The sequence below is a fragment of the Colletotrichum godetiae genome (genome assembly GCF_030913485.1).
Source record: "Colletotrichum godetiae strain CBS 193.32 chromosome Unknown BDP55scaffold_17, whole genome shotgun sequence".
Lineage (NCBI taxonomy): Eukaryota > Fungi > Ascomycota > Sordariomycetes > Glomerellales > Glomerellaceae > Colletotrichum > Colletotrichum godetiae.
Genome location: NW_026851265.1, coordinates 285,394 through 309,614, shown reverse-complemented (window position 1 = coordinate 309,614; position 24,221 = coordinate 285,394). Strand labels below are relative to the sequence as shown.

Sequence of the window (24,221 nt, the reverse complement as noted above, 5' to 3'; positions counted from 1 at the left end):
CAGTAAATTCCAGGATCCTCATCCATGTTGGGGAGCTTGCAGAAGTCAAGTTCCATTGAAATAATTCCCTTCATAACATGAAAGGTGCTAGAGACTAGATGTGAGTACATAAATCAGTTCCTCCAAAACTCCTCCCAACCCTCCTTACAAAGAACATCACGTGTCTGTTTCAGGAGCTCACCAAATTCTACCGGCTCTTCGCCGTCCAAGACTACTTTTCCATCCACGACTCCTTCCCAGCCCTCAAGAGGCAGTTTGAGAAAATCATGACCTTGGTCACAGATCGGCATGACATTCTGTCGCTTCCCAGCCTCCCCATCCGTAATACGCTTATTGAAGCAATCTTCGCAGAAGATAACTTCGCGACAGACCAGACAGGCGTAAGCGGATCTCTTCCCCCACCAAGAGAACTTGCTAGTGTCTTGGTCACACGTTCCGTCACAGAAGATTTCGGCGCCTTCAATGAGGTCCCCTTCGTCGGTGGGCCGATTCTCTGCCTTGGCATCCGTTTGGGATTCTCCATCATATCCACCGTCTTCGTCAGACTCGTCGCTGTTCTCATCGTCCATAAGTCTGACCTTAGGGTCGAGATGACAGAACACAGCGGAGTGCATTGTGCGCGCCATCTTTTTTAGGTTTTGGCCGTTTGATATGGAATTGCCAAGAATGTCGAGAGCTTTCGATAGACAAGCCAGATTGTCTGCATCATTCCAGCTGATTGTATCACTAAGTGCATCAATGCAGCCAGTAAAAACACTTTGCAGAGTATCCTGAAACTTGGTGACGGGGCCTAACTTCAGGTACATGCGAGAGAGGACGATCAGGCGGAAAGTGAGATACGTGATTGAAGTCGGCAGTACATCCAGGGCGAGAGGACGGTTGAGGAGCCCTTCGACAGTAGTAAGCAATTCTGTCTTATGCTTAGGGTCATGGGAGCTTCGGAAGATTCCATAAAGCAATGCGCTGTAGTTATCAACTGCACGAGTAACAGTGTAGTCGGGAGACGAGTCTGTGATGGCGTACGGGTAGCCAGTTGAACCACTATCGAGTACCTCGTCCAAGGCCTGTCTTGCTGCTTTGATGTTCCCGATAACATGCTGATAGAACAATGAGAGATCGATTCGTAGCGGCGCGGCTGCATTGACGTTGTCCAAGTACTGAATAGAATCCAGGTACATTTGGGCGACAAAATCAATTTCCCCGGACCGAACGGCAACATTACGGAGCAATTGTGATCTCTCGCCGTGATAGTCGTCATACTCCCAGCAAAGCCAGGTTAGTCGCTGTAGCGGGCTCCAGCTCTTCAAAACACCAATGAAGCCTTGCTTACTGTCCTCCTCCAGGAACAGATCGAGTTCTTCATTCAGGATTTCCCCAGTCATCAAGACTGACGGATCGACAGACCTTGCATGAGCGTAAGACGCGGCAGCTGCTTCGTTCATCTCTAGCTTTGCCTCAACCCTCGCCTTGGTGATACAGACAGCGTGGCGCAAATTTAGCGGAATACTTTCGTCGTTCATCTTTTCAAAACACTCGAGAATGTCTTGGTGAGCGGCCTGTGCACCATCTTCCAAGTGAATTCGGGCCATTAGCTCCCTAGCTCTGACAGTCTCGAGAGCCCCAGCGAGGCCATTCAGCGCATTTTGACACATAGTCTCAGCAGGCTTCAGATGCTTAAAGTGTAGCATTAGAGAAGCAAGTGCGCGGTACCCGGTGGATTCAATCTTAACGTCTTCAAAGAGACCTTCGATTCCGAGGACACCTTGCTTCTCAGTCAGAGATTCTGTCATGTTTCCGATCTCAGCTTCGTAGTTTTTCTTCGCTTGGTGCAAAAGAACAGGATCTAAGTTGCTCTGCTCGAATTAGCTCGGGTTCAGAGAAGAGGAGAGTGAAACTGACAGTCTTAATGGCATCCCTCGCTCTTCTATAAGAAGCAAGCGCAGTGTCAACATTGAGAGAAATGTAAGTTTGCCGCAAGTGTGCCTTGATGAGAGAGAGCAGCAAACAGGCTTGTGGATTCTCTGAGACAGTTCGCCACCACTCAACTGCATTCTTGTCCATTCCCTCATTGTGAACGCTGCGAAGTTGACCCCATCTTGAAACTCTTTCGAAAACTTCATCGGTGAATGTACTCGAGTAACTGGACCCAGTCCACTCCATCATCCGGGAGAACGACTTTTTGTTCGACAAGGTAGATGCCAGCGCCTCCATGGTCTCAATTTGTTCCGCAACCGTATGACTTTCGAAGTCAATGCGAGACCAGTGTGGTATCATGTGAACCACTGCATAACGACTGAGAGCACTGGCAATCGGGAATGGGTAATGGCTCGTAGTGCAGGCAAGCTTAGTGCAGTCTAGAAACATCTGCCGATGAATCTCCGAGGGCCTTATGCGATGGGCGTGAATGTCGGCCGTGTCAGGTTCTTCAATGAAGAACGATCGCATAGACCGCTCCTTAAACTTGACAGGCAGCTCACCATCATTGTAGATGGCCTCACGGTCGACGACTGTCTGTGTTTTCTCCAACTCACTTACAGCCGTGCCCCATCCGCCCTGAGCCTGGATCTTGACACGTTCTTCGGCATCAGAGCCAGGATCGCCAACCTGGAGAAAGCTCTCGAAGGGTTCGGGGACGCTCTCAAGGTCGAAATTGGCGTCATTCAGCCACAATCGTACCAGTGAGACTACTTCGTTGAGAGTCAATGGTCGGAAAGCGAAGGCCATCCAATGAAGTAGCTTAGACACGACAGGCTTGTGCTCGAGCTCAGTGCGACGATAGCAGTCAGTCAACAAGCCTTCATAGATCCCATGAAGTCCTGAGGGCAATGGCTTTTCCAGGTTCCGGATAACAGCGCCTTCGCGGCCGAGACTGTCAAAACGCCTAAGCATATGCGCCGCGTACAAGAAGTCTAGGCCGTTAGCATGCCAAGGTAGATCTCGCATCGATGAAGAACTTACTCGGGGCTACCACCTCAACCTTGTCGACAATACGTTGTTGAACATAACGATCAAATTTCCTAATGGTAGACAAGGAGTTGATGTGACTCCAGATGAATGCTCTCAGATCTTCCTTTTGGTTCTCCCTCGTGACATCAACCGCAAGCACTGATGATGATTCTTTCACAGTGGATAGAACACCTGGCCTAGATGTGAAAGCCACATTTATTCTCAGGTCTTCCTCACGTATCACTTTAAGAAAACTGAGAAACTCGTTGAGATCCTCGAGCTCATCAAGCCCATCCAAAAGTAGAAACAGCTTGTACTTGGAGGCTTTTCCGAACACAGGAACCAGGATTTGACGAATGAGTGAATCGGCAACATATGAGTCCATGTCGAAGTCGTCCTTCATTACCTCTGCGTTGATTAGCTCACAGAGTGAAGCGTTCTGTTCGACAGCTTGAATGATGACAGTTGTAATGGCGTTGCAAAAGTTTGATAGACTTGACGATTGTTCTCGGAAGTAGAAATGTGCGGCACACGTAAGCTTCGAGGTGTCGTTCATGGCTTCGTTGACCAATCTTTCGTAGACAGTGAGCCCGATGTGACTTTTTCCTGTGCCGGGGTCTCCTGTGATGGCCAAAGTCAAGTGGTCGGTTTGGCCCTGCTTGAGCCACTCGTCCCACGCTGGTTGCAAGAACACCCAAGTACAGGTGTCCTTGACAAGTGTTTCCTTCAAGACGTGGTACTCATGATCTTCACCCTCAACCTCAACAAGGATGTTGCGGATCCTCTTCGCAGATGGGGGCTTGTTCTGCTCAGCCGCTTTACCACGTTGGTCGTTGCCACGATCCTTCTTTTCTTCGCGTTTTTGATCGTTAAAGGCTTTCAGCAACTTCGCCATGTCACTTTGGATCATCTCAGTGGTGTTACGAATCGAGCTCATGACCTGCATCTGCTCCTCCAGCATCGCAGTGTGTGTGTTTTGGTTAGTCAACAGCTCTGTGCTCATCTTCTGGATCTCTTCGGTGTTGCCAAGGATTGCAAACTCTGTCGCTTGCTGGAGACGTCGAATCTTGAGATCCATGCCTTTACGAGCGCCGCCAAGCTCGCTATCCTCTCCGTGAAGAAGGTTACTGATCCACTTCTCTATTGAAAGGTTAGGAACCTCAAACCAGTGATTGATAGTATTTTAATCTCGCTCATTGACTCACTGAAACGACCTAGCTCGATGAACTTGTGCGCAAAGCCACACATGACTAGGAAAGACGTGAAAACATCCATGAGACAATTTTGATAACCCTTGTGTTTAGGGAGTCTAGTCTCAAGAATCGTGATACGCTGCAAAAAGCTATTCATGTCTTCAAAGAACACCATCACGATGTCATAGTCTGCCGAGACTTGGCGGCATGCCTGGATCCGGATGAGCTAGGGTACACATCAAATGATGGAGAACACGACTCACGCTTAGCATAATGGTGACCGCGGTGCCAATGGCTGCAGCCGGAGGGAAAGCTGGGACAGCTGCCACGACGAGCTGCTGTGCGCCCTTTTCAATGTAATCGAGATTGGCGGCAAACAGACCTCGCAGTTTGTCCACTTTCTTGTCGTTGTGGCGGAACTTGTGGAAGTTCTCCATCTCGTGGGTGCCTTGAGCGATCATCGCCTGAACGTTATCGAACTTGCGCTCGAGGTCAAACCCCACGATGCCTTTGTAGGCTTTGAGAGCCTCTTTCCACAAGTCGGAAACATCGCGATTGTCGTTCTTCACGGCTTCCGACACCTCTTTTTGGGCTGCGCTCACTGTCATTGGTGAATCTGCTCCAACACAGTTCTTCGTTGTACAGAGTGGACAAAGATTGAAGATTTCAGTTGAACTAGTTAAATTGAGAATGGGGACTCGCTCCATATTTGTAGAAGGTATTCATCCAAGCAATCGAGCTACTCGCAGGAAGCAATCGAGTTGGGGGCGGTTTCGAGGCTAGACAGTGCCAGTATTAGCGCGTCGTCGCTTCATTAGTTGAAAGATGGCGCTGATGGTAGCTCACGAATATGCAACTCATGCTGACATGCAGCATCAGCTGAAGCTCAGAGGTCACACCGTCGCCAATCCTTCTACCTAGTCACGCTTATTCCAGAAGTGGACTAACACAACCCAGTCGATGTTCGTCGCCAGATACGACTTTCCGTTCAAGGCAAACCTGCTCCATATCTGTTTGCCCTTGACCGGAACTACCTTAAGTATTGTTCAGTACGACAAGACCGCCGACCTACTGAGTATTGAATAAGCACATCGACTCTCTGTGGCAGTAATTTGCAACGGAGAATAACAACAGACAAGCACCTGTCTTACTTCAGGAATAGTGTACAGAAGCCCATAATGATGGCCAAGAATCAGTGTTGCAGTTCAATTCTGCTAATAGTGTCTTACTGTCATAATACTATCGTCCGGTGTATCGTGTAACCGGCGGGCCAGCAAGGAGACATTCTTGTTTTGAGGGTTCGAGGTGCGGACTATTGGTTTTTCGAGTATCTGCTAGATTGCACAACCATGATTTTGCTCTTCAAATTAACTTCAAAATTGTGCACCTACTTATTATCTTGTAGATACGTGCTAGTTGTTGTGGAGAACTACAGTCCATTAAAGGCTGCGATTCTGTTGTAGACTCCTCTCCTGAGTCCTCAGCCTTACCGTTCAAGCGAAATATCAGAGGTACGATGCCAAGTAGCGATAACAACTTCTTTGTTTTCTGTACATGAGGTCTTTGCTGCTTCTTCAAAAAATGTCTCATCGTACGAACTTCGCTCGAGTCTCCAGTCTGAATGAGGCATAGAGGAATAAACGAAGCTCACTTGCCTAGTCTTCATGGGTCGATCGCCTGGAGATGCAGCTCAGACGCTCATAAATTACGCTAAAGAACTTTGCTCTCATGGATCTAGAAATCGAACGAAGCAAATTTGCTGTCCACTTATCGCCTAACTATACTGGTGATGAGAGAGCTACCCATCAGGAGGTCTCGTGAAGCAACTTGATGATCCCGGACACGGGCCATCCCCCGCGCGTTCCACTTTGCCAGATCGAGTGGAACGGGCAAGTAGACCCGATCATCCAGCGGAATGGAATGGCGCATTGTTACTGAATGTAGACTCAAAGTCCGCATTACGATGCCCATGTAGAGTTGTACCAAAGACGGAGCCTTATTAAGGGTCCGGGGCGACACGGATGAAATGCCGAGTATTTCCTCTTATGCTCCGACGGCTGGTTGAATGCAAAATGAATTTCGTATAGTTGGCGGGACTTTTATATTCTTCCCTGCTAACGGCTCGTCCGCGAAACTTAGATATTTGATTCAAATCAGTACTCAGGTAGGAAAGTACCGGAACATAATAACTTATAACACATAAATTTAGAGTACCGAGACCATGCCTTTGATTCATGCATTTGAGGAAGATCGCACTCGCGTATGCCAAGTTGACTGTGGATGAAAATGGATTGCGAGGTCTCAGCATAATAAGTACCTAAAGTGGCAAGGGGACAGCATGTACATCGCCCTGATGCTTCAATGTTCCCAGATGTTTTAACCTGAGACCACACGACATAGTATTCGCGTTCATAATACTGGATCTTTACCAGACCAAGTCAAGACCCTGTAGGAATAGCTCTCGGTATCTGTGACGGCTCCGGCCCCGGGTACGAACCCGCGTATTGTTCGCTCTGCCAGGGCGGGGATGATTCGCCATCTAGCTCCGCGCAATAACTCCGCACGCATCATGGCAGCTGTGTTTATCTCAACTAATTATAAGAGGCCGAGAAATCTGAATTTTGGAACCAATCTGTCATCTAACGGAAGCACAAACTGATACTCATCGACACAATGACTGACATGACACAGAGTGCAGGGCTCTTGGGCTCTGGGCTTGTCTCTGCCCCTATCACTGTAATCCTCCTCGTAAGTAGGATCTGTACTTTACCTAGGTAGTATTCACAGAACATTCATTGACAGCTAATGGATTGAACCTTGAGCAGTTAATCTTCTGGAGGGCCTGGATTATCGTCTACCGAGTCTTCTTCCACCCCCTTCGAAAATACCCCGGACCAATCCTCTATGCGGCCTCGCGCCTTCCTCAACTTTCTCACTTCAGTCTCGGAAGCTCGCATAGCATGGGTGTTCATCTACACAAGAAGTACGGGCCGATAGTACGCATTGGACCGAATCAACTCAGCTACATCGACCCTGGAGCATGGAAAGACATCCAAGGACACCGGGTCGGTGGCCGTGGCGGGTTCCCTAAGGACAGGGCGCTTATGGGTCACCAAGTGCACTCTGATATCCTGCATGCAGATGATGCAACACATACACGACAGCGCCGTATTTTCTCTCACGCTTTCTCTGAAAAGGCTTTGAGAGAGCAAGAATCACTCATTCGCGGATACACAGACCTCTTGGTATCCAAGCTTGGAGAGAAGGCGTCCCAGCGAGATGGGCAGCCAAAGGATAACGCGAAGACTGTCGACATAGTGAGAATGTACAACTTCACAACCTTCGACATCATGGCCGATCTCACTTTTGGTGAACCTCTAGGGATGCTTCAAGATGGCGACTATGTGCCCTGGGTAAGCAACATCTTCTCGAGTGTCAAATACATGGTCATGGGAACCTTCTTGCGGGTCTACCCAATTTTCGGACGTCTATTCGCTCCACTGCTGTCGAGTTCCCTGAAAGCAGAGATGGAGAAACACACAAAGTATTCCAACGACAGGGTAGACCGCCGATTACAGTATGACAAGGACAGAGGGGATATCTGGAGTCTCGTTCAACGAAATGCTGACCTCAACAACATCTCCCGAGGGGAGATGTACGCCAACGCCCAAATATTTATGATTGCCGGAACGGAGACAACAGCTACGCTATTGAGTGGACTTACATTTCTTCTATGTCAAAACACCGACAAATTGAGGAATCTCTCTGAAGAGATCCGGTCGCTTCGTCTTCAGGACCTGAACATCATCAACCTGCAAAAGCTTCCTTATCTCAACGCGTGTCTGGAAGAGGGGCTTCGCATGTACCCCCCGGCTCCGGGTGTGGTGCCTCGTGTGGCTCCTCAGGGAGGATCAACTGTTTGCGGGCAATTCGTCCCAGAGGGAGTGAGAAGCCACATAGTCTCTGCATATTCATGCTCACTGTCGCTAATATGATTATAGACAGCTACAAGCGTCGCACAGTACGCAGCTTACACTTCGATCTATAACTTTGCTGACCCGCATGATTTTGTGCCTGAGCGTTGGCTTGCTGAACCGCCCGAGAAGTACGCAAACGACAACAAGGAGGTTCTTCAACCCTTTTCATATGGGCCAAGAAATTGTATTGGAAAGAAGTAAGTGTTTCCAAGGCTTTGGGTTGACACTACCGCGATTCTTCGGTACATTTTGGGGGTCTAGCACTGACTCTTCTCTAGCCTCGCCTATCATGAGATGCGACTCATATTAGCTACAGTGTTGTGGAAGTTCGACATTGAGCTTGAGGATCAGAACTCTGATTGGATCGAGCAGAAATCTTTTGGAATTTGGGAGAAGCCTCCGCTGAACGTTCGTCTTCATTCTCGCGAAGTGTAGGCTGCTAGCACAGCAACAAACACAAGTGCATAGTGGTCTCGTTTGATTCAAGGCAGACGCTGGGACAATGTTTTGACCCATTTGTTTGCTTGATTCCAATTATTGTTGTCATAGACAGTGCATTTTATTAGAATGCAAGCCATAAGAGAACTTCTGAATCTTAACCCGAAGAGATGGTCGCCTTGCCTCCGTGTCTTTTCAGCCATTCCAGGACTTCTACGACATTCTGATCCGGAGGAAACACAGGATACCAGTGCCTGATGACTTTTCCATCCTCAATCGCGAGAGTAACCCGCTTGATCAGCTTTCGCCCTTTCCACTCAAAGGTAGGAAGTCTTGCCGCGGTCGCGAAGTTCAACTCGGCGTCGCTCAAAAGGTCATAAGGTAAGTGAACTCTGTGGCGAAGCTCCCTCTGGGCCTCCGAGTCCTGGGTAGACACCCCGAAGACCTGAGCTACCCCAAGGCCTTTCAGTTCCTCAAAGTTGTCCCGGTATGAACAGGCCTGTGGCGTACATCCTCTCGCACCTGGGATGCTGTTCCACTCGGGATGAACTTCTTCCCTTGCTGCTGCCGTGCGTGGATAGATGAACACAATAGTCAATCCATCTGACTTTGCCAAATCGACCTTCGTAAAAACATCTTTTGCAGAGAGAAGTTGAACGCTTGGTAGGTCGAAACTCGTTAGGTGGTCACACAACCCGTCGTCCTTGGGTCTTGGGATATCAGATGGTAAGTCTGTATTTCTTTTGTTAGATTGCTCATTCCACTTTTCAGGAAACGTCGAATTCCTTTGAGAGTTTCAACGTCCTCTTCAAAAGCTCATCTGCTCTCCACTTCCATCTTCCCCGTTCTTTGGGCTCGGAGATTTTCCCAGGTGGACACAGACTTACGACTCATGATTGAATCGATGTTTCGCGGATATTGGAGATAAAATTGGAAGTGATTAGAGAATTTGCGAGGGGTTCTTGATGTTTAAGCCTAGAGTGTTGGTCAAGTTAATAGCCTACTCCATTGTGCTTATGACGACATGTCGTTCCCGTGACCCCGCCAGTTTAGGTAGTCTATGATACCATGCAGCTTATGCTTCCTTTCGCCCGCCAGTTACATCTAGAACGGCACTAACGTCGAGAATTCGAGATTTGCATCCTTATCACAAGAATTCTAGCTACCGTATCCGGCGTCGGTCGTGAATTACTAGAGTTCAGGGTATTATTTCGTTGTGTAGAGGGCTTTTGATCAGTCACTGGGACTCTGTATCATCTGGATTGTCTCAGTCTGTAGCACGATGGGGTCAAGTTGGGCTCTGATGGCTCAGAAGGCGCCGTCACCGGTCAAATTTATTCCTCACGACCTCGCCAAACTCTGGCAACGCACCTGTACTCTCTATTGCCAGTGACTTAGATATCTACGATGTGTGACTTCTCTCTATCTACATGTATTATTACCTCATCAATTCCGAGAGCTAATTTGGTCGCCAGCTCTTGATTTTAAGGATCAAGATAGCAGACAGGTGTTCAGCGAAGATCGATTATCCTGCACCTACATCCTCATCTCTTGAAGGTAGTTAACCGTACGTCTTCCGCAAGGTTTCCTAATACATCGGTTGATACAATGTTGTGACAGGTATGCCCAGTGCATTCGACTTTGATGATGCTTCGTCATACCAAAATGGCGTCGAAGGGTACGACTCCTTCCACACTCTCCTAAAGCAGTGAATGTAGAGCTGCTCACGATCCTCAAATCTTCTTTCCACGGGCCCACGTTCGATTCTCTCGGCCTCTGCAAAGAATCTCATGCCATTTTCTTGCTTCCGGTTGATCGCGTCGATTTTGCGCCGGGGAGAAAACCGAAAAAGTGCCCAGCATGGAGCGTTGTTATAGTTGTCAATGATTGTTGTTTTTTCTTTTTCCCACGCCTTGCGACTTTCATTTCGGCAGCGGAAATATTTAACTTTGATTTCGTTTATCTTCATTTCGAACTTAAGGTGAAGGTTACAAAGACATCTGCGTTGTGTAATCTCTACGGTTGATGGTGTTCTTTGAAGGGCAGTGTCGGCTTCAGGTTCTGACCCTGACGGCGAGTTGGATGCAGGTTGTTCTTCGATAGGACTTCCTTGAACTACGTTATCATTCATAGAAAGTTGGTCGCTGATTTGTGTGAAAGACATCGGCCGGTGCGGCACGGTCCATGGACGAGCACCGCTTCTAGTCTCTGGGTACGAAGACATGATGCACAGTGTTTTTTGTACGCATTGAGGTTATACAAGCAGATGGATTCTGGAAGGTTTTGGAGGAGATTGCATCAATACAAAAGTGGAGAAAATCTTCTATGTATCCTTCTGGCGAAGCCATCTCCGATATCCAGTACTTGTCAAGTGTGCCAAGACCTACCTTCGGGACTTGTGAACCTCGATGGTGTTCGCCTGAGACTGCAGCGAATGGTTAACTCATGGGATTTCAAGGTTCCCATATCAAATTATGAAGACACGAAGATAAGGGGGGTCTCATATAGGTTCCGCGAAATTTTAATGACTCCCTATAGTGTGAAGCTCTCTTGTTCCATGTCCGAATCAGTCTGCCGCACTCAAATCCTATTTCCACCTGAGCCAAGAACCTCCAGCGACATGCTTCATACATCGGAAGTACAGTTCAAAATGCTACATAGATGAGACTTTCTGATATAGTAGATCGGCTACAACAATTTCAAAAGCGCTGGTAAAGACTTCACACGTGCTCTGCAAGATTTGAGAAGAATTTATTCTCAACACCGTTAAGTGATAGTGATATTTCAAGTGCTAGCTCATGCCCGCTCTTTCGCAAGGGCAACCTTATGATGATGCTATCTGGTATTTTGGGCCTCCAGGAGAGCATACATCTGGCCATCCAAAGTAACTCAGCATTGAGTGGAAGCAACAACTAATATAACGTCACCGTCTGCTACGTCTGACACCTCAGGGTCCAGCTGCACCCGTGGAGCATCCAACCATCGTTCTGCCAATGTCTTTCCAGTGGTGGACCAACCCCTGTTTGCCGAGGTAGACAATGCGAAGATGGACTCGACTAAGACAATTTCGAATCCAGCATCCAGGCCACCGACAGTGGCGTGTGAAATAACCGGTATCAAGGTCCTAGGGCAGGCCAAGTTTGTGTTCGAGTCAGGCTTCAGTGGGAAGCTTTCTGATGTCGTCTGAGAATTGCTCAAGGATTTCGAAACCACGCCGCTGGCGCCCGCGGAGGACAAGACCAAGGTAGACAGCTCTTCCTGTAGAACCCCTTCGGCAGAGCCCAAGCTGGCGTCTTTCGGAATCTCTGAAATGACAGGCAGAGGCAACCCTTCAGTTTGGCCTCCCTTTTTGCGGCCGGAGATGGCAAAACCGCCCTCAATAGTGTGTAACGTCTTGAGCTTTTCGTGTACCTCAATTCTGTGTACTCGGACATGCCAGTCCGGCCATCGGTCAGACGGCGGGATCAGTGTGGTGTCTACACTAACGGCCCTGTCACCCCATGGGTACCACTTTGCGCTCGCTCCTTGTACTTCCTGTGTACTAGAAGCTTCTTGGATGAACGCAGTCGAGAAGCGCACTGGTTCCGATTTCCACTTTACCGCCCACGTCTCTCCGCCGTCCCGGCTCAGAGCAAGAGCGTTATCGGGGGCAATTTGCTGGATAAGCGGGCCCGTTGGTACGGAGAATGTGAACGCGGATGAGTATGCGAATTTACAGTACTTGGCTTGGTTGGCCTTCATGGGCCATGCTACAAATTGTCCTGGCGAGAGGAGGAAGTGATGGTTGCTCTGAGGATGATTACACACAATTTGTTGGGGAGCTGGGACGAGGGCGACCGAGTCTGTTGAAGAGAGTGTGGGGTATGGCTCTTCCTCTGCAGTCCAGAAGTCGTCATTTTCCGCAAGACCAACCGCAACCAGGGTTTTCAAACACCAGTAGGGAGACTGAGGTGAGTTGTAGTCTTCACACAAAAACATGTTCCTAAGATAGATGATTAGAGAACTTTACTGGATTGAGACCAAAGTCTCAGGATGGCCCAGGGGGTGAGACGACTTACGGATATAACCAACCAATATTCATGGTACCATCAGGATAGAATACACCATCGGAGTTACTTGTCCACCACCTTAGATGCCTCAATAGAAAGCCTTTAATAGCGCCAGGGGTATCGAGAGGCTTTGGCATATCGGGTACCTGTGCAAGAGCGAGAGCAGCGAAATACCCTCCGCAGGCAAAGCGATAGGTCAGAGACCGACCAAATGGTATGGCAGAACCTTGAACATCTTAGTCTCGGTCTTCGGTGCAATCTGAATCTTGAAAACTCACCTTCAGAGTCAAAGTATCGCCAGAAAGTGGCACCAAAGTCTCTCGCTCTTTGACGATACTTCTGTACTCGTTCAGGGTCGATGTCGGCAGCGAATCGAGAATAGAGCAGCTGGCTGAACTGGATTGCAAAGCTGCCAGAGTAGTAGTCGGCCTGTCTTCCAATTCCTATTGCGTCACGCCTTCCAGTCTTTTCGAACTGCTCGAACTCATCCTGAGCCTGCTCGGGCGTTTGCCAGGGACCGTCTGCCGACCAACCATCGAATCGGTAGAAGCTGTCCAGGAGGGCCAAGTCTGAATTAATCTCATCGCGAACGGTCTCATACGGCATACCGCAGACTTTGAACAGAGCTAAGTTCCCAAACACCCTGAACCAACGCCAGTTGTTCTTTGGCATTTCCATGCCGTTCAAAGACCGGAGCCAGTTGGTGATATTCTCCTTCGACTTGTCGCTCAACGGCTTGAAGATGCGATCAGGCGCGGAAAGAAGAGCAAATGCTACAATCTCGGCCTCTACCATCCGCTGATCTGGGCCAGTGATTGGTCCCCAGTACTCCGGGTGCTCTGGGTCGGTTCCTGTGACGAAGCCATCAATCCATGGCTGGACTACTTCGGTGATTGCAGCGGACAGTGATGTATCTGAAGTGGCATCAGCTCCAAGTAGTAAGGCGCCTACAGCCCATAACGGCCGGGCGAAACCTTCGAGTTGGGCAGCTGTTTCATCAAAGTGCGTTGCTGAAGTCACCGGAATTCGGATCCGGCCCTTGGACGGGGAGAAGTGGGGTAGGAGGGGCCGGAGGAGCGCGAGCGTGGCTTGGACCAAGTCCGCCCTGGTTCGGAGGGGGTTGTTGGAGAATCCTGACAGGGGTGGCATTGTGAGAGATGTTCGCGAACGCACAAGGTGACTTGTGCGAAATGGAAGTGCTCGGATCCTGCCTCGACACTCATCGGCTGGTCTTATTTTGGCTTGCGATGAACTCTTAGACCATTGGTTCCACCGTGGCTTCGCTGGATGCGTCGGATATCGGGGGATCTGTCGGGCTGCCTGCCGGGATGTGTTTGATGCGCCGACTAGAGAAGGCTGGATCAAGATGTCATAGTCGTAACACTGCAATCCTTCAGGCAGTGTCAAACGCACATGGAGTCATTAATGAGCTAGTAAAAGTAGTTTCGAATGACTCTAACTATACCTTTACAGCATGTGATACACACAAGCTACTGTATCCATGTTCGGCATGGTTTTTCTTCATCTGAACAAAACACGCGGGTAGTGATGATTCCCTCGTCAAGATGGGTAGGAGAAGCCAGGCGTACCCATTCCTCCCCCCTTTGCATTATTTCGGAATCTTACTGAGCATGCAACCATGAACATGCAGCAAATTCTTCGGTGATTTCTCACCTCGTAAGAATGCGGCCTGCCTCTCTAAGACGTCGAATGGAGAAACGACGTGCGCTGTCTTCAGTATTGAGTACTGATGTGACATCCTGACTAAGGAGTTCGTCGTTCTGGAGACTGCTACCGGACACAGACACATGGGTCAGCTTGATGTCTTCCTCTTATAATATGGCCATCGGTAGCTGAATATCTCTTGCAGCTCTTCGGGGATTTTTCCATGCAATATTCTGCAGGTACCCGAGTCCCTGGCGCTCTCAAGATTGTTGGCCATGAGATCACGTCCCCTGTGTCACATGCATGCGCGAACTATCGGGGGTTGAAGCTATTCAACATGGGTATGGGGTACATGAAAATGAGAGCTGAGCCCAGGCTTTCATGGTTGCGCTCGAGGATGACATTCTCCGCGCCATAACTTTTCGGGACCCTTGTTTGACGAGTTCTCCACGTCGAGCGAATCTGAACCTTGCAATCAAGCAGATATAGGCGCGGCGGATCAAGTGTCTCAGACTGTAAGAAAGCGGCCACGATAGTCAGTCCATCACCGGTATTGCCCAAACTGTGTAACCCGCATACCCAAATAATGATACTGTAGGATATATTCAAGGATTGGTCGACATGAATAATGGAGTATTTGAAAGGCCATATTAACGGGACGAGGTATTTTCCGAAGTACGCCTTGTCCAAGACTACGTCAGCGCAGCAGTTCAGCTCATCCGGCGTGAACCTGAGAAAAGCGAAACTCGAGTTCCTTCCGGAATTCCCTCTTGCTTTCCACCGTCGCTTCATCAACAAGACGCCGTATTATATTCACCTAACTGTAGCAAGATCGTAGCCTTCTTGACCTAAGTTATTCACGTACTTGACTCTTCCTGCTTAGACAATTGAAAGCCGACTAGCCCTCGTATGGTCCCGGGCATCGGCTCAAAGGAGCCCGCAAGCGCTAATGACGCGCTATGGGCTTCCTCCAGTTTCTCCGCACCAACCTCGTTCCACCAAATTGACCAACCCATGTTCCTCGCCCCTGGTCTCGATATCTCCAGAGTGCGGGGGAAACTTTCCGCCTCCTCTGTTCTCGTCCGCTTGGGGGAAGGTGAATCATGGTCGGGGGGGGGGGCAGACTAAGTTCAGGAATTGGAAGAGCTTAGTGTAGAGAATCGATGCCGTTGCCCCAAATCCCTCGGTCAATTCGAACCGAGAGCACCCCGGACGGTTCCCCTCCCCACAGCCACCCCCAACTTTCCCACCTCATAAACACAGGAATCCTCTTTTGATCCCCTCTTGCATCGTCGCGTCGCACGATTCCATGGCCGACGATTGACACGTAACCGACGTTGAGAGGAGCCACACGGAGAAGCGCCCGCGCCGCTCGCACAAACACCCTCGTCTGCGGCGTTCATCGGATCTTTGACTCTCGGTCACCCGCCGACCGGACCGGGCTCTGTCCGGGACGCCGCCGCCACCGCTGCCGTCAGCCTGTTGCTGAGCGCCGATCACTCGAGCCGGTATGGATCTGACTACACCGGCGCCGGCTTCGGGATCGCAGCCCCCCGATGGCTCTGACGGCGATATTCCGTCCTGCCAGGGCTGTAGGCGCCGCAAGCTGCGGTGTTCCCGCGACCAGCCGATATGTTCGCACTGCAAGCGGTTGGGTAAGTTTCCTATGTACCGTACTCATGTCGAAATGGATGTAGATAGGCATACTGATTGGACAGACTCGCCATGCGTGTACGATCTGAAGAAGAATAAGCCGGGTATCAAGCCTGGGGCGGTTGAGAGTCTGAATCGCCGAGTGGGTAAGTCTCATCCGAATCGGGAAACCTACCATTTGAGCTCAACATTGACTGTGATGAAGAGGTTTTGGAGAATGCTCTATTGCAAAAGTCCAGTGAAGGATCCTACCCGACCTCAAATGGCAACGGCAACACAGAGTCGCACAGCGCGCCTGCCGAGTCCCAGAATGTGGTCGGAATTCTCTCCTTGTTGGCGCGTGAGCTTCACAAACTCAATTCGAAGACCAAAGCTGGCTCTCAAGCCGGCACACCTGAAGGGGTGGCTGAGCATCCCGTGTTCTCTCCAACAACGTCTAGTTCCTCCAGGCGAAATACTATCGACGGAATTGAAATTGTCTCACATCCTCATAATCAACCAAGAAAGCGTCGTAGGGTCGATAGCTGCGGCAACCCCAACATCGATCTGGCTTTCCCCTTGGAAGACTTGGAAAACATCACGACAAGCCTGCCATCGCCCGAACTCTTGGAGGACATAATCAACATTCATTTCAACATCATTCAGCCCTGGATCCCCATCCTTCACGAGACCCAATTTCGAAGAAGGGTGCATGACCCAGAACAGCTGCCCCGCTTGGTGGTCGTTCTCCATGCCATGGTAGTGGCAGCTCTTCGTTTCGTCGACAACTCGGAAATCCGACTGTCAGCAATCGAGGTAGAGCGCCGGACATCACGGTCAAGAAACATCGTCATACTCAACGCAATGGACCACCTCTCGGTCGAGAATCTGCAAGCGCTGGTCATTCTAGCCTTCAATGATGTGAGTGCTGCTTGAAACCCCCGCATCGAGGTTTTGCCGATCTGCATTGCTAACACTGTCAAGATCGGAAACGGAGATGCGTCGAAAGCTTGGTCGATCGTCGGCTCTCTTACAAGAACCGTCGAGTACCTTCAAATGAGCATCGAAGCTGATCACCAAGATAAAGAACCTCTTCTGAAGCCATTGCCGTCAATACCACCACCCCAGAACTGGACCGAAGAAGAAGAACGGCGGCGAGTCTTTTGGAATATCTTCAACCTTGATAGGTGAGCATCTCCAAATCAGATTTCGTGTCACTGCAATATTAAACATTCCTCTTTAGATTTTGCTCAGTTACGACAGGGTAAGGCCTTACATAAATGCATGTAAAGGCAAGATAGCGAAGCTGACTTTCGCAGATGGAACACAAGTCTGACATCCGACGATGTTTACCGCCGACTTCCTGCCGACGGTGGCCTTTGGCATAAAGAAGAGTCGGTCATCACTCCCTTCTTTGGTATTTGGGATCGATCAGCCGCCAAGATGGGCAACTCCATCGCCTTCTTACCAGCACATTACCCCAGCCCGGAGCAGACGGCTGATGCGCCACCGCAAACTCCTATCACCGCCCATCCTCGCAAAGGTCCCAACACCGTCGATATGACAACAGTTGGGGCCTTTGCATACTGCATAGAAGCGACCGAGTCGCTTAGTAGAGTCACGACTTACTTCCTTCAACAGAAGATCAACTTCCAGGATAGACAGGAAGTTAGCAGCTGGCTCACCCGATTCAAGGAGTTGGACCTACGTCTAGTGCAGTACGTATAGAGCCGCGCCATCAGGGGTTCTTCATGCTGACAAAACTTTAGCTGGAAGATGTTCCTGCCTCAGAAGTGGAAAGACTCCAACATCTCTCGCCAACCCGCTCTCATCAACATGGACCCCAACCTTACCCTCGCACACATCACCCACAACACCTCAATGATTCTACTCCACCAACGCATAGCTTATCCAGAGCCTCGATGGTCTAATATCGTAAAGCTCCCTAGCTTCTGTAGCGCCGAAACGTGCCAAGAAGCGGCTGTCGAGACGACAACCATCACGGAGAAGTACTTGAAGTACACTCCCGAAAACAGCCCAGCTACCAGCCAGTTCGCCTTTTGCGTCTTCATCAGCGCTCGAGTACTCCTCGGTAAGTAGACGTCGAGTTACATGAAGTACAACACCGTGCTAATGGTTTCTAGTCCACTGGCGATACTACGACGCTGAGCTTGCTCCAGAATTCTGGACCCTGGTTGAGAGCATGGAGGAGATGGCCAAGCGCTGGGTCGGGCCCATCCTCAAAGAAAAGCACTCTCAGTGTCTCGCTGGGAAATATGCTGCGCAACTCCGCGACCTCCATCACAAGTGCCAAGCAGATCCTCAGTTCACTGTTGATGTCTTGGGATACTCCTCCGGCATCGGTGGACAGGGGTGCAGTCCTGCTGCTCAAACGCCGGCATTCAGCCACCAGCAGGGCAATGCTTTGTTCGCCCAGAGCTCCAACAGGGTAGCACCGCCTGCTTCAAGTCCGTTGGCGCCGAACCAGACGACCGCACTATCGCAGCCTCGGCCGCCGCCCCTCTTCCAGAATCAACAGTCGCAGGGCCAGATGCGGCAGGGGTCGATGCTGGGCCCTATGGGATCGCCTATGCCGATGACGGGGTTCACTCCAAGAGATTCGGATGCGCCTGATGAACTCTCTGCCATCTCGCACATGCTGATGGATCAGAGATTCATGGAGATGGACAGGATCATCAGCTTCGATGACATGATGTTTACAGCGCAAACGGCGAACAGCGGTAATGCGTCCATGCCAGTCAACGGCTGGGGACCTGTTGATAATTCACAGCTGGAATGAGAAAGAAGTGAAGGAGTTCGCATGCGAAAAACGATTTCATATTCTATTCGTGATACCCTCATTTAGCCTGTACATACACAAAGTACTATAAATTACACCAATCCCATCTTCAGTAGTCTGTTGCCGAATTCGATCAAGTAGTAGTCACCGTAAACCAAACCGTGGTCCCAGTATCTCTTGTGATCCCGCGTGTTGTGGTTCGCTGTGGCATTCTTCAAGATGGCGTCAAAGGTCTTACCCTCCTCAACGTCCGCAGTTGAGATCTCTCCATTGCTAAACACAAACTTAGCCTTCTCCGTCGCCAGCGAGAAGTCGAGAGTATCCTTCACAATCGTAATAGCCATGTCCCGGTACCTCGCGCTCTCCTTAGCGTGACCCTGTCCAGCCAGAGCCTGAGACAGAACCAGCATGCCGTTGGCGGCGATGATACCGGCAGATGAGTCCCTCAGAGGGAACTCCTCGTTCTCGATCGGTGCGTCAAAGTCCCAGAGCGGAACGTATCGGCCCTTGGTTCTGTTCTCGCCTTCCACGGGGAATTCGACCGACTTTGGTGACGTCTCCAGCCGCATGATAAAGTATTCTGCCAGCCCACGGGAAACCTCCAAAAATTCCACATCGCCGGTCCATAGAAACGTTTGCGCGTAGCCGAGAATACCCCAGGCCTGGCCTCTCGCCCACGTTGACTCGGCGGCGTATCCTTGACCCGTCCGCCGCTCCTTGATCTCGCCGTCCTTGGGGTTGAAATTGACGACGTGGATGTTGCTGTACATATTATCCTTGATGAGTCCTCTCGAGTCCTTTTCAACGCGGAGGTTTGACTTGATCAACGTCTTGGCGTGTTTTGTGGCGGCGTCCCATAGTTCCTGCTCTCCGGTGTGAGATGCAGCGTAGTAAAGCAAGTCCAGGTTACACATCGAGTCGATAATCACAAGGAAGTCGTCCGTCTGACTGGTGATGGTAACTCCGTGCTGTGTCAGCACATCCCAGGATCGAATTGCTCCGACGGTCGAGTTGTACCGCGTGTAGAGAGCCTTCGCCGCGGTGACGATGGAATCCAAAGCCTGCTTGTCTTGGGCAACCTCCCACCTGACTCTCATTGACGGCTGGATCATGAATGACATGTCGTGTGTATCCGTGCGCTTAGCTGTGGTGTGGAGGGGTTCTGACCATGAGGCACCAAGCGACCATAGCTTAGACAGCAAAGCTGCCTTGTCTTGCCCTCCGGGCATAGTGTGAGGGAACTTGACCAGTCTCTCAATGAGGGAGTAAATATTGCCCGGGAAGAAACCACACGTCCAGAAGTCGGCCTCTCGCAAGATGTACTTGCCGGCTTCTGGGCCAGTCTGGAGGACGTACTCTGGGTACGCCAACGGGGGATCCTGGACGTTGTAAGAAGCTGACATCTCATGGTGAGAACATTGCCACTTACATTGTTGACAAGTGCATCTGCAGCTGTCCTGAAGATCTTGGCAGTGACGTTCTCCTCGAACAAGCCCCCGACTTGTTCTCTAATTGGCTTTGATTGCGCCATCTTCCGTCTCAAGGTAGTGACAGACCGGCCTCCTGATTCTGAAATGCTAGTGTCGCTATCAGCATTGAGCTCGGTGGTACTGTCAGACTCGGCGTAGGCCACGTCCTTCCGAGACGAGACGTCATCCACCGGAATAGAGGTGTGTCCACTGAGATGCGCCATATCGACAGAGATGATGTGAGATATTTTACTCTAATAGAGACAAAGTCGTTGAAACATTCACTTACGAACTAGGTGACCCTGGAACACTCGGGGCCAGAGTCTTATAAGGGCTTGTGTGAGATGGAATGGCTTGAAGGTAAGCGGAAACTCTGTGCTGGCACCAAGTGAAAGAAGCACGGTGCTTTCGGCCTGTCGCTCGGGACAAGACGTTGTAGTCTTCGCAGCGGAATTGCGGCGAGATCCAAGATTGAAGCGTTCGGTCGAAGCGTCGGGAACCAAAGTCTGGTTGGAGCGGTAATCGGGTGGTGGTGCAGTCTGTAAGCGGAGGATTTGTCGTCCGGACGATCGCCCGATGCCCGAAGTCTAGATCCTCACAGTTGTGATTCTTCCGACTTGGCTGGCTGGAAGTCTAATCTTATTGCGAAAACATCATCATCACGTTCTTGAGCTTATATAACCCGTCATCCTCCTTGTTATTACAAATTTGGCGATGGCTCTGTTCTCCGGCGAAATTGTACGACGCAGACTGCTTGACTGCCTACCGATCGTCGTGGAACCTCCTCACTCTGCTACACGACCATCTGTAGCATCATTTGTACGACTTTAGAGAACCGAAGTCCTCGTTGCCATCTAGAGCGTGAGAGCTTGAAGGCTGGGATCTCTGCAGTCCAATTGGGCGACCGTCCCTCTTGCAGTTCGTCTCAGTCGCACTCGGTGCTCGCATGTAGGTTTTGCTGAGGGTCGGACTCTCGGTGTTGTCCCCGCGAATGCCCCTTGCCTCCAAGCCGCATACACCGGCATCTTCATTAGCACAGCGGATTGGCATGGCTGAAAACACGAGAACCAAGCTGTCGGTACAACTTCCCATGGAGTGCATACACGGACAGCCTCCGCGGTTGGTTGAGGTTCCAAGACCGCAGCAATGGTTTGACTCAAGTAGGTGCAGAACTCCAAGAGCTAGAGAGATAGCAACCCCGAGGCGCGACGGCAGCTCCGGGTGCCTGTCAGCAAACCCAGAAACCACGCATTGAATCGGTTCAGGCCAGTTGCGCGGCTAGATAACAGCACATGGGACATATCATGGTCCTGGACATTCTCATTATCCACCCAAACAAGTCCGAACAGCCGGCAACGGCAATGTTACCCGACAACGTGGTTCATCTGATATGGGCTATTCGTGCTGAACCCCTGTGACATGAGCAGCAGTTCGGCTTGGCGGCTCAGTGGGAGTCTGGAGATCTCCACGCCCTCCACGCCATGCTGTAGGGCTGAGCAGTTCTTTCATCTTGACGCAACGCTCGGGAAAGATACCAACGTCGCGATGTCTTCGCACGCACCGCGCTGTTATCAGGCTGGTCCGGAAAACCCCCACAGGCTGACGAAAAGTTTATCAGTTAGCTCATTTCAATAATCCCGCTCATCGTCACGAATGTTACCCCAACTAGCTAGAAGAGATTAGCAGACCCCACAAAGTGGATGTTGCACGACGTCGCGGACGCCGTCGCCAACACCCGCGTAAACCTCTCTCACCTTGGCAAAGCCCAGTATCTACCAGACTGAGGTTCTCAGCACCGGTAAGCGAGTAGGAAGAACCATGATTAGCTAAAATGAGGTAAAGCAAGAAGTTGGCAGAGCGTCAGCGAGGCCTCTCTCCAATCGCCGCCAACTTGTTTATAACGCGGCAGCGGCCCGGCCGCCGTAAGAATTGAATGGCTTCCTCCGTTCCCCAGTTCTCGGCCCGTTCTTCACTGCCGGCAATCATACCCTCACTTTGGTCTTTCCTGGCTAGCTGCAGCTCTATTCAATTACTAGCTTCATCACCAGTATCGTTAACATGAAGACCTCTATGAACCCCATCGTTGCCTCGCTCGGGCTGGCCATCGCCCGTGGCGTCGCGAATGCCGCTCCGTCGGTCTACGCCTCCAACCACACTGCCGGTCCCGAGTTGAAGCACTGGCCGGCCGAGGCGGCCAAGGCCCTCAACACCATGATCGCCGCCAACGCCAACCAGAGCCAATACGCCGTCTTTGATATGGACAACACCAGCTACCGCTACGATCTCGAGGAGTCGCTGCTGCCGTACCTCGAGAGCATTGGTGTCCTCACCCGCGACACCATGGACCCAATCCTGAAGCTCATCCCGTTCAAGGACACGGCAAACCACACCGAGACGTTGTACAGCTACTACCTTCGTCTGTGCGACATCGACGATAATGTTTGCTATCCGTGGGCTGCTCAGATCTGGAGCGATATTCCCTTGAGGGAGCTTAAGGGGCACGTGGACGATCTCATGGCCCTGAACCGTACCATCCCGACCACGTACTACGAGGGCGACGTTATCACCCCTACCGAGATCAACCCTCCCAAGATCTTTACCGGCCAGGTTGAGCTCTACAACAAGCTGATGAACAACGGCATCGAGGTCTACGTCATTACTGCCTCTGCTGAAGAGCTGGTCCGCATGGTCGCTGCTGACCCCAAGTACGGCTACAACGTCAAGCCCGAGAACATCATCGGTGTCACCAGCCTCATGAAGAACCTGACTTCCGGGGACCTCACTACTAGCCGCAAGCAGATCGATGACGGCACCTACGATGAGGAGGCCAACCTCGACCTCGTGATCACTCCCTACCTCTGGGCTCCTGCTACCTGGAAGCAGGGCAAGTGGGCGGCTATCCTCACTTACATCAACGAGTGGCAGGGACCTATCCTGGCTGGTGGTGATACTCCTGCCAGTGACGGCCCCATGATCTTCCACGGCGTTAACGTTGCCAGGGGCGGTGTCCACCTCTGGATCAACCGCAAAGACAGCGTCATGGCGACCATGAACGAGATGATTGTGAACAACACTGCTGCCCAGAAGGCAAACAACCTTCCCGTCACCGCGGACAAGAACTGGGTTATTGTTACCCCCACCGAGATTCAGTAAATTTGGGAACAAAAGATAGATGCAGCCGCAAAGGCGTAACAGAAATAGATGATCAATGTAATGTTTTATCATGCCCAGTCCTATCTTCGTTTGCCTTCGGTACTTCGCAAGATCAAGTTCGCACATGTGGCGAATGCGACAATCAGAGAGCCCCGGGCCCAGAGTGAGATTATGCCGTTCCAGGAATCGTCAAAGCCAAACCCTTACTCGTGAACTTCGGTAAGCACTTGTCTTTACTTCACAGCCACCATATAAACAGGTGTATTACCCTCTACAATCCCAAGATCAACTTCCAACTGTTTAAGAGAGAGAGTCAACCTTGGATCGGGCCAAAAGGCACAACAGGAAGCGGTGCTTCTGAGGGCAAAAGTGTGGACGATCTGGGAATCGAACCCAGGACCTACCGCATGCTAAGCGGTCATTATACCACTAAACCAATCGCCCATCCTATGATCTAGCCCGGACTTGAACCGGAGACCTTCAGTGTTTCAGGTGAAGCGCAAGATGCGATCACGATGTTAGACTGACGTGATAACCAACTACACCACCAGACCATGTGTTTGGTACAAAGCGTGTGCGAATGAGTGATCAAGCTGCTTGCGGGTCACTTGTTGTGGGAAAGGACCAATTTCTGTGGGGTTGGCAAACTTCGATCCACTCGGAGTCAACCCAAGGCGGTCAAGCATCGTCTGTTTCTCTCATTATGGAGGCAGCATGTTTCTGGATGAAGTTAGGGAGGCGAAGTCGGTTTAAGAGCGATGCGTGTTGATAGAGTTTGAGATCTGTGCGGCGCTAGAGAGCTGTCTTGTTGACGACCAGCCCAGTCCAACCTTGCCAAGTCAAGCCACCAAGAATGACATGAAGAGTGGTCTAGACTTCTCATGTTGCAATCTAGTCTC

General features: G+C 50.7%; 8 protein-coding genes and 2 non-coding genes across 10 annotated transcripts; 3 read left to right on the top strand and 7 right to left on the bottom strand.

The window, feature by feature from the left end:
• Nucleotides 1-113: 113 nt before the first annotated feature.
• BDP55DRAFT_550677 (uncharacterized protein) lies at nt 114-4,747 on the bottom strand (the record flags this gene model as incomplete). Its single annotated transcript, XM_060569042.1, has 5 exons — nt 114-1,853; nt 1,900-2,909; nt 2,959-4,086; nt 4,152-4,350; nt 4,403-4,747. The coding sequence occupies 5 exons, from the start codon at nt 4,745-4,747 to the stop codon at nt 114-116; spliced, it is 4,422 nt and encodes a 1,473-aa protein (XP_060430528.1).
• A 2,065-nt stretch (nt 4,748-6,812) lies between these two features.
• On the top strand, nt 6,813-8,551 carry BDP55DRAFT_727843 (cytochrome P450; the record flags this gene model as incomplete). The annotated part of the gene is made up of 4 exons (XM_060579357.1): nt 6,813-6,887; nt 6,965-8,083; nt 8,141-8,313; nt 8,395-8,551. The coding sequence occupies 4 exons, from the start codon at nt 6,813-6,815 to the stop codon at nt 8,549-8,551; spliced, it is 1,524 nt and encodes a 507-aa protein (XP_060430527.1).
• A 160-nt stretch (nt 8,552-8,711) lies between these two features.
• BDP55DRAFT_714740 (putative thiol-specific antioxidant protein) lies at nt 8,712-9,500 on the bottom strand (the record flags this gene model as incomplete). Its single annotated transcript, XM_060578278.1, has 2 exons — nt 9,442-9,500; nt 8,712-9,286 (listed from the first exon to the last, which is right to left on the bottom strand). The coding sequence occupies exons 1-2, from the start codon at nt 9,446-9,448 to the stop codon at nt 8,712-8,714; spliced, it is 582 nt and encodes a 193-aa protein (XP_060430526.1). The 5' UTR covers nt 9,449-9,500.
• A 642-nt stretch (nt 9,501-10,142) lies between these two features.
• On the bottom strand, nt 10,143-10,778 carry BDP55DRAFT_631153 (uncharacterized protein; the record flags this gene model as incomplete). Its single annotated transcript, XM_060572251.1, has 1 exon — nt 10,143-10,778. The coding sequence occupies one exon, from the start codon at nt 10,776-10,778 to the stop codon at nt 10,143-10,145; it is 636 nt and encodes a 211-aa protein (XP_060430525.1).
• Nucleotides 10,779-11,371: 593 nt separating this feature from the next.
• Nucleotides 11,372-13,752, bottom strand: BDP55DRAFT_580884 (uncharacterized protein; the record flags this gene model as incomplete). Its single annotated transcript, XM_060570818.1, has 3 exons — nt 11,372-12,536; nt 12,613-12,838; nt 12,936-13,752. The coding sequence occupies 3 exons, from the start codon at nt 13,750-13,752 to the stop codon at nt 11,444-11,446; spliced, it is 2,136 nt and encodes a 711-aa protein (XP_060430524.1). The 3' UTR covers nt 11,372-11,443.
• A 1,746-nt stretch (nt 13,753-15,498) lies between these two features.
• On the top strand, nt 15,499-18,860 carry BDP55DRAFT_661398 (uncharacterized protein). Its single transcript, XM_060574724.1, has 8 exons — nt 15,499-15,923; nt 15,987-16,067; nt 16,127-16,821; nt 16,885-17,087; nt 17,144-17,164; nt 17,220-17,618; nt 17,670-17,992; nt 18,045-18,860. Exons 1-8 carry the CDS (start codon nt 15,779-15,781, stop codon nt 18,698-18,700), a joined length of 2,523 nt encoding a protein of 840 aa, XP_060430523.1. The 5' UTR covers nt 15,499-15,778; the 3' UTR covers nt 18,701-18,860.
• On the bottom strand, nt 18,793-20,393 carry BDP55DRAFT_550811 (unsaturated glucuronyl hydrolase; the record flags this gene model as incomplete). The annotated part of the gene is made up of 2 exons (XM_060569056.1): nt 18,793-20,079; nt 20,130-20,393. 2 exons carry the CDS (start codon nt 20,391-20,393, stop codon nt 18,793-18,795), a joined length of 1,551 nt encoding a protein of 516 aa, XP_060430522.1.
• A 1,349-nt stretch (nt 20,394-21,742) lies between these two features.
• BDP55DRAFT_661395 (phosphorylcholine phosphatase) lies at nt 21,743-23,399 on the top strand. Its single transcript, XM_060574723.1, has one exon. It carries the CDS (start codon nt 22,228-22,230, stop codon nt 23,320-23,322), a length of 1,095 nt encoding a protein of 364 aa, XP_060430521.1. The 5' UTR covers nt 21,743-22,227; the 3' UTR covers nt 23,323-23,399.
• A 295-nt stretch (nt 23,400-23,694) lies between these two features.
• Nucleotides 23,695-23,766, bottom strand: BDP55DRAFT_t148. The gene has a single exon. It is a non-coding gene; the product is annotated as a tRNA-Ala (tRNA).
• A 6-nt stretch (nt 23,767-23,772) lies between these two features.
• BDP55DRAFT_t147 lies at nt 23,773-23,876 on the bottom strand. Its single transcript has one exon. It is a non-coding gene; the product is annotated as a tRNA-Val (tRNA).
• Between the last annotated feature and the right edge of the window lie 345 nt (nt 23,877-24,221).

What these genes read in the sequence shown, in the direction of transcription:
- BDP55DRAFT_661395 (XM_060574723.1), top strand. Translation starts at nt 22,228, where the DNA reads ATGAAGACCTCTATGAACCCCATCGTTGCCTCGCTCGGGCTGGCCATC.
- BDP55DRAFT_661398 (XM_060574724.1), top strand. Translation starts at nt 15,779, where the DNA reads ATGGATCTGACTACACCGGCGCCGGCTTCGGGATCGCAGCCCCCCGAT. An exon ending in AATATCTTCAACCTTGATAG is followed by an intron (nt 17,088 to 17,143) that starts GTGAGCATCTCC and finishes ATTCCTCTTTAG; the next exon opens with ATTTTGCTCAGTTACGACAG. An exon ending in TTGGACCTACGTCTAGTGCA is followed by an intron (nt 17,619 to 17,669) that starts GTACGTATAGAG and finishes ACAAAACTTTAG; the next exon opens with CTGGAAGATGTTCCTGCCTC.